We start from the raw sequence: 14,214 nt of genomic DNA on the forward strand, positions 1-14,214 counted from the left end.
TTGTCAACCTATCACAATCCAATTGCAGGGAGCTGTATGGTGTCCATATTAGGATTGCACATACCAGCTGTAGTTGTGTCAGTCACTAGGAGTCCTAATATGAACACTGTACCAATGCATTGCATGAGCAGCTCATCATTCTATGCTCATTTAATTTGATTTAATGCCTCGTCTTACTAACAGTGGTTTTGTGTCTTGTGACGCCCAGGCTGTGCATTCAGAGATGACTGCCTTTTTGCCACTCTTGTGGTCTGAGATCAACGGGGTGCGGTCCCTTAACCCCACTGTTATGAGATGTGACATATACACTACTAACACTGAGCGAGATGCCACTGACCCTGAACCTGTGTACAGACAACAGGTACCACGAAATCTTTTGAATCAATATTTCACAGCATTGTTGCACGGTAACATGATAGCATGAAATGAGGCCTAATTTTTCCATTAGTGGTGGCTGGGGGAATAAATGGAATGATATCAAAATGATATGCTTTCTATGTGTTTGATACCACTCCGTTCACGCCATTCAAGCCATTATTATGAGCTGTCCTCGACTCACCAGCCACCTGTGATTGCCATGCAATGGAGGCTTTGAAGCAGAAGGGTTGGGAGGAGACGTGTTTGTTTACAGGTTGATCCTGATTGTACAACAGTCTCATTTAGTCTAAAGGGGTTTTCATTCTCCTAACCACTTGACTTCACTGTACTCCAAACGTGGCTCTGGAGCTTGGTCTACATCAGGGATGGGAAACTTTGATGGGGGTGGGGGCCACAAAAACTCTGAACTCATCATGAGGGGCCGCAGTTGCTTGCGGGTCTGTGTACCCACATATGCGTACCCGTGTACCAGTAGGATTCATTCTATTCTATTTTATTTATATTGTTCTAGGCATGTCTACCCTCAGAGGGCAGTGTGACGCTGAGGGGTGCCGAGTGCCTGGAGGCCCTCAGGGAGCTCTGTGAGACCCTGGCCCCGGAAAGTTCCCCCATCACAGCTGCAGTCCAGCGAAGGGAGTCAGGGGGAGGGCAAGGGAGCATGCTGCCGCAACTGCAGCACGGTGCCACAGTGCCCCCGCAGGACAGGTGAAACATAGCACTACAGTTACAAAGTTTCAATGGTGCTCTACAGAAATAAACTGGCTATTGGGAAGTTTTGGCAAATGCCAGATGGGCTGGTCCATCTTTAGCCCAGTGGTCTAGTATAAATTGAGGGTTTTGCGCAAAATTATCATCATTTGGCTAGTAATTGGGGTCTCAAGGGAAAAAAATGGGCCAGTGTACTAGAAATGCCCGGGACAATTTCTGGTCTGCCCATGGTGATCTATGCAACAATTCTAATTGCAAATAACCCGTAGTGTCTTTAATATCTTAGTAGTAATAAAATGATTAAATTTGATTAGATGATTCTTTGATGCTATAAAGTTAAATTATTAATGGGCTAGTTAAACATCAGCCCCTTGTTTTGTCTGTAAAACCTCAAAATATTAATTATCTGTATTTGTATTTATATTTCCTGAGGCCAGCCAATTTGATTAGCTAAGTAATTGTCCTGGGTTTACCCCCTGTTGTTGTTCTTGTGTCACTTTAGTAGGGGGTGCGAGCCTGGAGATCACACCCTGCTGAGCGAGACTGGCCAGCAGGCTGGCCCACAAAAGCAAAGCCAGGAGCTCCCACAAAAGCAAGCTGGACAATGCTCTCAGGCTCTGCAAGACCAGAACCAAACCCAACTAAGACAGGACCGCCCACTGCAAGTCCAGGGTCTGCCACTACAGACCCCGGAACACCCACTCCCAGTCCAAGATCGCCCATTGCATGTCCAGGGCCGCCTACTGCAAGTCCAAGGGGGTCGTTTAATGCATGTCCAGAAAAGCCACCACCAAGGCCCAAATCACACTCAGGTACTGGAAATGGTAGGATGCTAGTCTCGGGTATCCTGAATCTGGTGTTTCACACTAATGGCTGGGAAAGTATATTCTCAGAGAGTGGGCTTGGGCTCAATGAAGGGTGTGGATAGCTGTGTATATATATATTCTCAGATGGCTCTGGTTACATCTGAACGGCAATTGACATTTCAAGGACTAGGCCAACTAGCTAGCTAGTTAGCAGAAAGGAAAACCGACATTATGGCTTCATTCAAAATATTTATGCTGTATAAGAGGATACATTAGTTAGTGGTAAATGAGTTAATAGACCAATAAGAAAGAGTTCCACACCTCTCTGCCTATAATGGCTGGATTTCCCTTCCCCACTCAGACCATTCCCAGACAGTCCTTGCAAAATTCTTGCTTGAGAAATTGCTCTTTGCTAAGAAGTAATATTTGTACATTTTTTTTAAAACAATTTTTATTGAAAACAATCACAGTAAGGTACTTAATTGTTACCCAGAAATGATTTGATATTAATATATAAACGGATGCATTGGACCTTTTAAACTTACAACTCCCCACCGGAGACTGGGGTTTAGCCCCTGCATTTACCCTTCCCATTGTTTCTTCTCATCTCAGTTACTTGCCGTCTGAATAAAGTGTTAAAACATCTTCAGAAAAACTGCCATTTGCTCTTTTCCTAAGAACCTCATACTAGAGGCCGAGTCTTGGTTGGCTGCTCCAGGCACCTCTTATGACAGTGGCAGCTGTAGGAGTTAATCGCCAGTAATTGGATTAAGCCGTGCTAGAGGGTGTAGGGTGAAGTTGCCTCTAGATACTGATCCTGTGTCAGTACCTAGGGGGAAACTTCATGCCGGAGTGTGCTAGAGCCACTTTTTGACTTTACTGCCTCCCCTGACCCCGCTGTTACAGTGCGCTTGTTTGCCTGTCTCCTAGGTGATTGTCAGGGGCGATAGCGTGGAGACCGAGCAGCGGGCACCTGAACGGACAGTCATCCCGGCCGCCGACATCACCCCCCCACAGGAAGAGGGGTTGTCGACGCAGGAAGTGGTGGAGAGGTAATCTCTACTGTATGTTGGCTAGTGTAAACATAAGTTTTAAAAAAGACAGTCAAGACGCATGCTGATAATTCTCTTCCATTAAAGCCTCTTTTCAACTTGTTCAAGGCGAGCTCAAATCGTTGCATTAGCCTACACAGTTTGTAAGACTGGATAGGATGAGCTGAAAAGAACAATGGTTGGATCATGTGTTGATGCTGAGATATGGATAGAGAAACAGATTGGAATGACTGTAAAATGTTTAGTTAAATATACACTTTCATATACAGATATAGAATGCTATAAGAAAACTATAAACTGTTTTTACACACTGTGCCAACCGCTACAACAACAAGTAGCCAGGGCCAATCGACCACATTACCAAACCGTTTCAACCAACGCTCCATTTTAAAACTTGTCGCACTTGTTGACATTTATACTTTGATAGTTTTGTTTAATGCAGGAGAAAGTCGCTAATGTGACTGATGCTTTATTCTCACCTCTGGTTTTCAGGGACAGTATCCCTGGTTGTTTTGAACGATGCTCATAGATCAAATGTGTTGTTATTAAATGACTGCACTGAATCAATTGAACAACTTTTTATATTTGACTATATTTTGCTGGTTGTTTTTAGGTTTTTAATTCCAGTCTTAATTTGTTTGTACTGTGTCACTTTTGTTTACATAAAAAAAAATTGAAGTTGAACCTTGGCTATTCAGGTACAGAGCTTCCCGTTCAGCCTTCCATTCACAGCTCCAGAGAAACAGACAGAGTCTGGAGAGAGAGTTTCAGCCTGAGCCAGTCACCACCTCTGCCCTGCACAGCCACATCAAGGAGCTACAGGTAAGGCTCAGCTGTATAATGGTTTATTTCACACAAAAATAAACACCTGTGCCACAATGATGCACTTTGGCAGTTTACTATGCAGAAACATTGAATAGCTTTGCAACGTACACAAGATTTAAAAAAATACATGAAGTAGACAAAGAACTACTGGAAGGGACAATGCCCAGTCTCACACCAATTGGACTGGAACACTCATGGGTGGCACGGATCATTTCTATGGTCTCAGCTGCCTCCCTGTCAGATTTGTGTTTAGTAGGACACGCTGTTTGAAAATTAGAATATCTTATTGTGCACGTTCAGGTAGTACCTCCCCATTTCAGTCCGTTTCAAAACGTGTGTGTGTGTACATAAAAAAAAAATGTGTGTGTGTTTTAAATGTGTGTGCGTTTCAAAAATATGTGTGTGTGTCGGCAGGCTCTTAAGCAGGAGACTGAGGTGCTGTGGTTTGAGTTTGAGCTGCAGTCCTCCCAGGTGTCCCAGCAGCAGAGTGCAGAGGGAGGTGGACTGGAGGGGGACAGTGAAGGGGCCAACCTCCTTCAGCAGTGGAGAGGCCAGCAGATCTGCCTGCAGACCAGGTTCAGTCACACTTTCAAGTTAATTTGATTTATTTGAAAAAGTACATTTGGGGTGTCAGGGAAATTGCAAGATCATGTTGTAATGCTTGTATTGCATTATAATGGTTGTTTCATTCTACATAATAGAGTATTCTGTTAACTATTGTGTGTGTGTTCTACTGAGGATGGGCCTCTATGAAATAACACTGACAGAGGAGATTTACGATGTCTTTGGGTGATAAAACCTAAAGAGCATTCCAGAGATCATGAGGTAATGTTTCTGTTCTATACCGTACCAGGAAGAGACGGTTCCAGTTTGGAGTCTGAGGGCCAGACACTGGTCTATACAATGAAAACTGTTGACACAACACTTGCTGTCTGCTATGTATCATAGATATCTTTCATACAAATCTTAACCTTGTACCATTCTATGCATCTGTTGTTCGTCATCTAGGTTGAAAGGGGTGTATCTTAGCTATAAAAGATCTTTGTACTTTTGTTTTATCACGCTCAACGGTTCATTAGAAATGGTGAATCGTTGAAAGGCATTGCCATTGCAAAGCTCTTATTATTAAAGATTTAGTTTAAGTATAACTCTGACTGGTGTGATAAGTTTGTATCTCCTCATTTGATAGTAAAGTAATTAACCACCACAGGGGAGACGTATGACAGAAGATACTAACGAGACTAGGGAAGTCTCCACCGCCCCCCCTAAACGGGAACTCTCTGCCAAAGCATGGGTTAAAATGTCCACTCCCTTTTAGATTTTCAAAAGATGCGAACACATGTAGGGACCAATTGTGTCAAATTTTTGGGGGGTTCAAAGAACCCATTGTTACCACATCCTTTCCTTTTAAGTACTTGGTAGTTATTCCTGCGTTTGTGTGTGCATACATGTGTGTGAAATGAAATGGTTTGTGTTTCTCTCTCAGAATGGCTTCTCTGGAAACCACCGTGGAGCTGATGGAATCAGCAGACTCTCAGATATCACTGATCTCAGACCAGCTTGACCGCATCACCAGGCAGCCCATAGCTATCTCAGCCTATGGGATGACTGATCCCTGGACTGTGGCTGACTTTAAGGTATGCTGTACACGTCAGTGTTGACTCATCAGTTGACTTAACTCACAACAGTTGATGAGTTGTATGTATTTTGTTCAACACACACACACACACACACACACACACACACACACACACACACACACACACATTAAGCTCATGAGCCGTTAATAAGTAATATTCTTCAATAATCAATGGGTAATTTAATCAAGTTCAAAGAGTGTCTTTAAGTGTCTACTGTCTTCCTGTCCCCAGGAAATGGACCAGCGGCTCCACGCGGAGCTGAAGTGCGTGTCGGGGCAGACCTCCGGGGGGGAGGCCCTAGACCCCTCTATGCCCCCACCCCAGTGGCACCGCCTCCACCAGCTCAGACAGACACTAAATAGGGTGCGCTCTGCCGCCGGGGCCCTTGATTGCTTTCTAGCCCAGATACGAGAGGCCGACGCTGGCATACAGGCTGCGCTGGTTCCCTTGGACCACTGGCAACATGGAGATGGTGCGACCCGGGCCCGAGGCAGGCATTCCGGGCTGCTGTCTATCCGGCAGAGTGTGAGGAAGTACGGAGAAGAAGCCGGGAGCGTGGATGGTCTACTGGAGGCAGCCGGAATGGAGTTGACGATGGAAGGAGCTGCTGTGACTTGTCGTGACACAGTGGCAGCGTTGTCACGGCGATTGGATGAGGCAGACCTCGAGTTGTCCAGAAGCGGAATTGGGAGGGGACAGAAGCAGAAGGAGGAGGAGCTAAGCCTTAAAGGGAGGGGGAAAGGGGCAGGGCCTGACATGCAGAGGAGGGGATTGGAACAAAAGGAGGAGGATGCGTTCCAAAGAAAGAGGGGGCAGGAACAGGGGGTAGGGCCTAAGGCCCAAAGAAGGAGGGAAGAGGAGGAATCATCGGGCCTTAGGAGGAAGGGCCAGGTGGAAGGGAAAGAGGGGGAGGAGAAGAGGAGTTCAGGCCAGAGGAGGATGGCCCTACTGGTGGTCCTGAGGGAGATTCAGAGGGCAGTGGAGCAGCAGGGACTGAAGGAGCCAACACTCCCTGCAGTGCAGCACAGGTGAGTGACAAACACGCACACAAACACACACATACACACTTTTTCTGTAGCACTTGTGGATGAGCAAACACGCTCTTTCTCCCTGTCCTCCTATTCCTCAGGATGCGTGCATTGGCAGACCTGGAGGGGCGTCTGGCTGCGCTACGCTCTGAGCTGCAGAGCCTAGAGGCTGCAGACCGTGGTGCTGCGCAAACGACCTCCAACCCCGAGAGGGGCGGAGCCACACAGGAGCTGGAGACATTGTGGGAGGAGACCCATAGAGCCATTACAGAGAGGTAAGACAGAAAGAAGAGAAGAAGACTTGAAATAAAGGAGTGGAGGAGTGAAAAGATAGCAGGGAGGTATCCAACAGAACCATTACTGGGAGGTAAGAGAGGAAGAGGAGAGGTGAAGGAGAGGTGGAGTGACAGGGTCAATGGGGAGGAGGATACTGCCCAGAATAATAGGGGACACCATAGAGGCGAGGAAGATGCACTCCAAAAAAAGAAGGTACAGGAACAGGGGGAAGGGCTTAAGGCCCAAAGAAAGAGGGGAGAGGAGCAGACCCACAGAGGCATTACTGAGGAAAGAAGACGGATGAGGGAGAGGAGTAAAAAATAAGAGACAAATGGAGGAGAGAGGAGGGAAAGATGGAGTGAGGTTAAAATGCAGGTAAAGAGGGAGTGAGGTTAAAATGGAGGTAAAGAGGGCGTGAGGTTAAAATGGAGGTAAAGAGGGAGTAAGGTTAAAATGGAGGTAAAGAGGGAGTGAGGTTAAAATGGAGGTAAAGAGGGAGTGAGGTTAAAATGGAGGTAAAGAGGGAGTGAGGTTAAAATGGAGGTAAAGAGGGAGTGAGGTTAAAATGGAGGTAAAGAGGGAGTGAGATTAAAATGGAGGTAAAGAGGGAGTGAGGTTAAAATGGAGGTAAAGAGGGAGTGAGGTTAAAATGGAGGTAAAGAGGGAGTGAGGTTAAAATGGAGGTAAAGAGGGAGTGAGGTTAAAATGGAGGTAAAGAGGGAGTGACGTTAAAATGGAGGTAAAGAGTAGACAGACAAGTGTCGAAGGGATGGAAAAGGGAACTTTTCAGAAAACAGTCAACACCTGATAAGGACACTTCAAATAAGAACTAACTGTATGTGTGAACATGCTGTGTGTTTGACCGAGTGTGTGATTGTGCTGTGTGTGCCTGTGCTGTGTGTGCCTGTGCTGTGTGTGCCTGTGCTGTGTGTGGCTGTGCTGTGTGTGCCTGTGCTGTGTGTGACTGTGCTGTTTGTGATCAAGCTGTGTGTGTGCATTGCACAGGCTGGATCGTTGTGGAGGTGTAACAGAATTACTGAAGAGGTTCCAAATGGTACACAGTCGTCTAAGCAGCACCTTACAGAGGGCCGAGCGCACCATCAGTGAACAGGCCTCGTACATGGGCAAAGACAACCTACAGAGACTCCTCACTAAGGTAGAGAGCTTCAACTTATAGTAATGACAACAAAAACAATAACTGCAACAAGAACGACAGCCACAAGCACAAGAACTATGCAACAGATACCACAACCACAAGAACTATGCAACAGATACCACAACCACAAGAACAATGCAACAGATACCACAACCACAAGAACAATGCAACAGATACAACAACCACAAGAACTATGCAACAGATACCACAACCACAAGAACTATGCAACAGATACCACAAGAACTATGCACCAGATACCACAACCACAAGAACTATGCACCAGATACCACAAGAACTATGCAACAGATACCACAAGAACTATGCACCAGATACCACAACCACAAGAACTATGCAACAGATACCACAACCACAAGAACTATGCAACAGATACCACAACCACAAGAACTATGCAACAGATACCACAACCACAAGAACTATGCACCAGATACCACAAGAACTATGCAACAGATACCACAACCACAAGAACTATGCAACAGATACCACAACCACAAGAACTATGCAACAGATACCACAAGAACTATGCACCAGATACCACAACCACAATAACTATGCACCAGATACCACAAGAACTATGCACCAGATACCACAACCACAAGAACTATGCAACAGATACCACAACCATAATTATCTATTTTTTCCCACCACACGATTGCAGCATAAGATCCTAATAACATTTTCCCTCAAATGTGCTTTGTTGTGTATTTATTTTTCATACTTTTCTTTTTCTGTGTGCCTTTGTTTGTATTTATGTGGGTGTCTGTTTGTGTGTGCATGTGCATTGCGTGTATGTATGTGCGTGTGTGTGTGTATGCGTGCGTACATGTGCGTGTGTATATACCAGGTCCACAGCACCAAGGCAGAGTTGAGTGGTCTCGGGGAGGGAGTGGAGGAGATGCGAGGCATCTGCAAGCAGCTGCAGTCTCAGCTGCGCCAAATCCTTGACTGCCCTGAAACTCCATTTGAGGGCGAGGCTGACACCCTGATGGACCGCTGGCTAGATGTGAGTTCTCACCCCATTGCCAGAGACCAATGCAAGTACAAGTCGTTACACTACAGGGGGCCCTATATTTCCTCAGCAGAAAGACCCGTTTTCAATTTGCGTCAAATTTCTCACGTGACTTTGGCTCTCCTATTTTGTCACTTTAGGGTAGTGTAATAACAGTGTTTACCCAAGTGAACTAGTACTAACCCTTCGGGTCAAAAGGTTTGCTCTGGTCTACCGAATGCAAGCCAAGTCTCGTAGGGTAGGTACTCCGATAAATGTGTGCCCTGAATGGATTATTGCCTAGAACGTCAAACCTAACAGCTGTGATTTTCCCAGGTGACAGAGAGGACGGACTCTCACCTGGACAACCTACGCATGGGGCTGGACCTGTGGGATGGGCTGCTACATCTGGGCGGAGAGGTGGAGAGCTGGACCAGCCACAAAATGGCCCACTTGGTGCAGTCACACCCCTTCCACAGCGAACAAGAAGTCACAGCCATGCAGGTAACATAACGCCCTCTGGCAACTCAAGTCCTTTCACTTTGAAAGGGGAATTGTGATGGTCTGTCTGTCTGCCTGTGGATTCCAGTTAAAGATTCCAAGAGTACCATGTATTTCCGAATCTCAATTCAGACTTTTTTTCTCTGCCGTTTCGTTTCATTGGGATTTCAACTAATTCCCTGAATATATTGAAATTGAAATGGATTGGGTCCCAACCTTGATCATGGACCCATGTTGTGTTCTTACTGTAGGAGGAGATCCGGGTCCAGGAGGAGAGTGTGGGGCGCTTCCACAGGAGGGCTTCTGAGATCCAGGTCTTGTTGCAGAGCAAGGAGCCCCCACTGGAGCTTCAGGTGAGTGGGCCTGAGAAGTGGGCCTGGTGGGAGTGGGACTTGAGTGGATCTGGAAATATGGAGTGATATTAGTTATATTAAATTCAATTTCTGGATACAAATGCTAAATTATTTCCTTCAAATTCAATTTCTCTTGGCACTAACTCCATATTGGATAAACAGGTTTGTGTGGTCCAGGGTAGGTCTGGGGGATCCAAAGGACCTGGAAAAGCCTTAATGGGCATTGGTGGGTCTGGAATAGCCTGTGTGAGTGGTTTAACCTGGGTGGGTCTTGGTTAACCTCTGTTGTTCAGGGATAACCTGAATGGGCCTGGGGTAGCCTGTATACTCCTAGGACAGCTTGAATGGGCCTGGGATATGCTGTGTGGGTCTGAGATTGCCGTAGTTAGTCTGAATAAGTCTATATGGCACTGGGTTGGCCTGAACAGGTCTTTGCGCTTCTTCTTATGAATTTCTTTATCACTACTTTAGAGAGGGTCCTTGTTTACAAAGTCGAAAGTAATACTCTCTCAGAGACATAATTTAGAGACATTTATTTTGTTCAATCTTCAAAATGATGCTCAGCAGTGACCGACTCTTCCACTTCCTCTTCCTCACCCAGGTGATCGAGACCCAGATGAGGAAGAAGATGGAGCAGGTGAAGGAGCTCTTCTCCGACCTCGAGGATGTCTACAGGCACCTGGTGGTGGCCAAGGGACAAGTGGCAGCCAAGATGGCCGAGTGTCACTCCTCTCTTCAGGGCATCCAGGACTCACTGGACACGCTCAGTGCTGCCGACGGCCCAAAGCTCCTCACACAGATTCAGGTGAGTGCCAATACTTTCCCATCTGGTATCTCTTATGTTTGACCCATATCCCCATTTCAGAGGGTACCCATGGTTTCTTTGGTTCATGTGAGGGATGATTAAGAACTATGCTCCTGAGAGTCATTGATTGATTGAGCCATTGATTGTTTTACTATAAAGACACAACAATGTATTATAATGATCAGCAGATTTCCTTGAACCTAATATATGTTCTTATTAGTGTCTAAAACTACCCAGTGTTAAAAAAACACTGATTTCCATAATACTATTCTCCTCCTGCCACTAGTCTTGGTACTCATTGCTCAAACAACTGCTTTCATGTGCAGGAGCTGTCTGCACAGCTTCAGACACAGGAAAAGCAGGCGGAGGGCCTCCTGGAGGAGCTGCACCTCATGACCTCCGTGGCCAGCCCACAGAGCTTGCAGAGCCTAGCTGCGGATGGTGTCCGGCTGCATGAGCTTGTCTGCGCAGCCCGTCAGCACATTAGTGAAATGAGGGTGCAGGCCCAGAGGGATATCAAGGCCTTGCACAGGTACTGGCTGTCACAAGCATACCTATTGATAGTTACAAGTGTATCTATTCAGATATTAGTCCGTCTTGGGTGTATAATGTGTGACATACTATCAGATTCCATGTTCCCCCAAATGTACTACAAAATCCAGCATCTGTGATTTTTAGAGTGGTTTTGGTTGCACTTTATTTTATGGTACGCAAATAACGTATTAGTTAGGATTTACTTACAGTAGTGTTTTATTAACGTGTGTGTGTTTGTGTGGTAGTCTGCAGGAGGAGTTTGCCCGTCTGCAAGAGTGGTTGCAAGCCGCAGTGCTGAAGGTGGACAAAGGGGAGGAGCTTAGCCGCTTGCAGGAGGAAGCAGTCGAACACAGGTCACATCATCTAAAATTGCATTAACTACAATGATGACATTTGCAATAATGATCAAAACAATAATTATGATGATGATGATGATGGTCATAAAGGTCATAATGATGGTAGTGTTGGTTTTAACTCATCTGTCTCTCCTCCCCCAAATTTAGTAAGCACACAGAGGCCCTCAGTGGACACATAACCACCTTGCATGGGAGCACCCTAAAGCATTCCCCTCTACTAAAAGAGAGTGAGAAACTTCTAGAGCGCTGCTGCAGTCTCCACACCCATCTGCTTTCCTCCAAGGAGAACCAGAGCTCTCTGACCAGCCACACCCAGGCCTTCCAGACTCTGGCCCAGGACACCCAAGCCTGGGTTAGAGTCTTGCAACAGCAGGCTGACTCTCTGGCCACTGGAGCCCCATGCATCCACAGCCAGGCTGAGCAAAGACTTCAAGCTGCAGAGGCAAGAACCTGTCTTTGGGCTTACTCCAAACTCCACCTGCAGATTATTTGGTGGTGGTGCAGATATCCTCTAATAGCGCATAAAAAAAGGAAATGACCTGAAATGAAAGTCACATATTGTACCTTTAAACATGAAACCTTTGTCTCTTGCTGCCTCTGTTGTGTCTGGCAGACTGTGTTGAGTGCCAAGGCAGAGGGAGAGTCTCGTATGGAGAAGCTAAAGGAAGCAGGCCACAGGCTGGCCCACAGACCGGGCCTGGGAGAGAGTCTGAAACTGGACATCATGCAGACCGTCAGTTACACAGAGGTGCACTGGGGAGCCGTTCTGCAGTCTGCAGACCAACACCGCAGGTAGGTGACTGAATGAGACTCGAGACACTAATCACTTTTCATGATTTTTTTCTGTCAGAAAGGCATGACCTCTGTGTAATTGGTTGATAGTAGGAGAATATTGATGGAATGATTGTGAATAGTTCAAGATGTACTCCTCGGTCTCCGTTTCTACCAACAGTGTAAACTGTAAACTTAGAGTGGGTCTTGGAAAATGTAACTGCCACTGAGTCATTTAAAGTTGAATTGTACATGCAGTTTTGCTCTCTCTCTCTCTCTCTCTCTCTCTCTCTCTCTCTCTATCGCTCTTTCTTTCTCACTCTCACGCTCTCTTAAAAAGCAAAAACACACTCCAGATCCATGCCACAAATCGTCATATTGTATTCCACAATAGCACTGTAAAATGACTACAATATAGACTAAAGTATGATGCTGAATGTGTTTATTGTTCAAGAATATAAGTGGGGTGAGGAGGATGCTATGCGTCAGAGTCTTTGTCCTCAGGGGCAGTTGTCCTTTTGACTTTCTCTTCTTCTGTTTTGTCGTTCTCTGACTCTGCTGGGGGATTCAGTGTTGCCCTCATCATCATTCCAGTTCTGTTCCTTGTGAGTGAGGGACCCTGGGCGTGGCTAGAACAGCTAATCTTAGCACTATCCTCAAGAGTAGGACTTAGTCTGCCAGGGGTTGGAAGGAAATTTGGCATATAAGAAGGTACAGCCTCACCTGAATATAGAATCATTAGAGTGGGGTTGTTAAGCCGTTGGCTTTTAGAACTCCGGCTACAGCAGTTGTCATCCTCTTCACCATAATCGCTTTGGTGTCTTGACACAGTGCTACAAGGCTTAGGTGTCTGAGAGTGGGAAAAAATTGTACTGGTGCGACGGGCCACAGTGCTCCTTCTCAGAGACATTTCGATCTTGTCATTGATCTCCTCCTGATGGCTTGATTTTCTGGAACGCTTTCTACCTTGAGCAACCGTAGGCTTGTGGTCATAAGAGGTCTGGGTGGTTGACTTGACAAGCTTGCTGTGAATTTGGACATTTCTGAAAAAAACTTGCTTTGACTTAGTTGTGTTTGCATGTTGAGGACCTGGTGCCTGGTGCCTGGGTGATCTTGCATTCCCAGAGGTGCCAGCCAATTGGGGGCTCTGAGTTCTGCCATTACAGCAGAAGCCCTCTTCCTTGTTATCAGCGTCATAATCTGCATCTTCAGCTTCTAACTCTAAAATCTCGGGCATGTTTCTACTTCCTCCTGATGTGTCAGGTAGGTCTGCCGGGTTGACTGTATATATACTCCTGTCTCTATCTTCATTCTCATGGTGCTCAATAGCTCTTGGTATAGTGTATGGGTATGGCGTCAATCTCTTCACCCTTTGCATTGGCCCATGACTCTGAATGGAGATATGGGAATCTTCTTCTGCCAGCTCAGGTTCTTCACTTGCCATAAACTCTGGACTCCATGTGGTGCCAAGAGATTCTGCTTCATCAAACTCTTCATCATGCGAAGGGCTGGATGGCGTGAGTCTTAAATCGTTATATGGTTTTACATCACAGAAGAATATAGGTGGTGGAGGAGAGGAAGAAAAGTCAAAAGAAGGGGGTGGGGAGTGGAGGGGTCGCTCTGAGACAGTGTTGTCACTTGTTTTTTGGAACTCAAGAGAGGACCCAATTCCTTGCATGGGCTCATTGGCTGGATCAATTCCTTGACTTCTGTCAGATGATAATTCATTCCTCTGCAGGGAATCAGGAGTGGGTTCGGTAGAGTGCTCAGGGAACACCTCCAACACTGTAGATGGCCCGGTCTGTAGCAAGGATTCCGTAGATGGTTCTGAATCACACTTTAAACTATGATACATTTCAGTTATTTCCTGTAGCTCAAGACCTATCTCAATCTGTTGTTGGGTTTCAAAAAGCTCAGTATCTTGCTTAGAATCAGAAGTCACTTCAAACCTTTTCATGAGCTCAGAAGAACTCCCAGTCTTTTGCCTGAGTGTGGATAGCAGCTTAAACTCTCCCAGAG

The 14,214-nt window shown here is 46.1% G+C and overlaps 1 protein-coding gene across 19 annotated transcripts in view; it reads left to right on the forward strand.

The window, feature by feature from the left end:
* Positions 1 to 14,214, forward strand: part of syne2a (spectrin repeat containing, nuclear envelope 2a) — a 232,865-nt gene that overhangs the window by 60,728 nt on the left and 157,923 nt on the right. For 14 of the 19 annotated variants that reach the window (XM_090243070.1, XM_090243079.1, XM_090243074.1 and 11 more), the window contains 18 exons: positions 209 to 361; positions 890 to 1,083; positions 1,589 to 1,898; positions 2,823 to 2,944; positions 3,643 to 3,766; positions 4,184 to 4,344; positions 5,256 to 5,406; positions 5,641 to 6,437; positions 6,539 to 6,712; positions 7,719 to 7,869; positions 8,732 to 8,890; positions 9,212 to 9,379; positions 9,628 to 9,729; positions 10,331 to 10,534; positions 10,861 to 11,066; positions 11,314 to 11,421; positions 11,572 to 11,866; positions 12,038 to 12,216. In XM_090243070.1, the coding sequence (XP_090099196.1) occupies positions 209 to 361; positions 890 to 1,083; positions 1,589 to 1,898; positions 2,823 to 2,944; positions 3,643 to 3,766; positions 4,184 to 4,344; positions 5,256 to 5,406; positions 5,641 to 6,437; positions 6,539 to 6,712; positions 7,719 to 7,869; positions 8,732 to 8,890; positions 9,212 to 9,379; positions 9,628 to 9,729; positions 10,331 to 10,534; positions 10,861 to 11,066; positions 11,314 to 11,421; positions 11,572 to 11,866; positions 12,038 to 12,216 (3,758 nt within the window). The remainder of the gene's footprint in view (positions 1 to 208; positions 362 to 889; positions 1,084 to 1,588; positions 1,899 to 2,822; positions 2,945 to 3,642; positions 3,767 to 4,183; positions 4,345 to 5,255; positions 5,407 to 5,640; positions 6,438 to 6,538; positions 6,713 to 7,718; positions 7,870 to 8,731; positions 8,891 to 9,211; positions 9,380 to 9,627; positions 9,730 to 10,330; positions 10,535 to 10,860; positions 11,067 to 11,313; positions 11,422 to 11,571; positions 11,867 to 12,037; positions 12,217 to 14,214) is intronic. The other 5 variants (XM_090243081.1, XM_090243088.1, XM_090243082.1 and 2 more) reach the window with 1 other exon arrangement.

This window comes from Oncorhynchus mykiss, chromosome 8 (genome assembly GCF_057628025.1).
Source record: "Oncorhynchus mykiss isolate SJ-2025 chromosome 8, ASM5762802v1, whole genome shotgun sequence".
In the NCBI taxonomy this organism is placed as follows: Eukaryota; Metazoa; Chordata; class Actinopteri; order Salmoniformes; family Salmonidae; genus Oncorhynchus; species Oncorhynchus mykiss.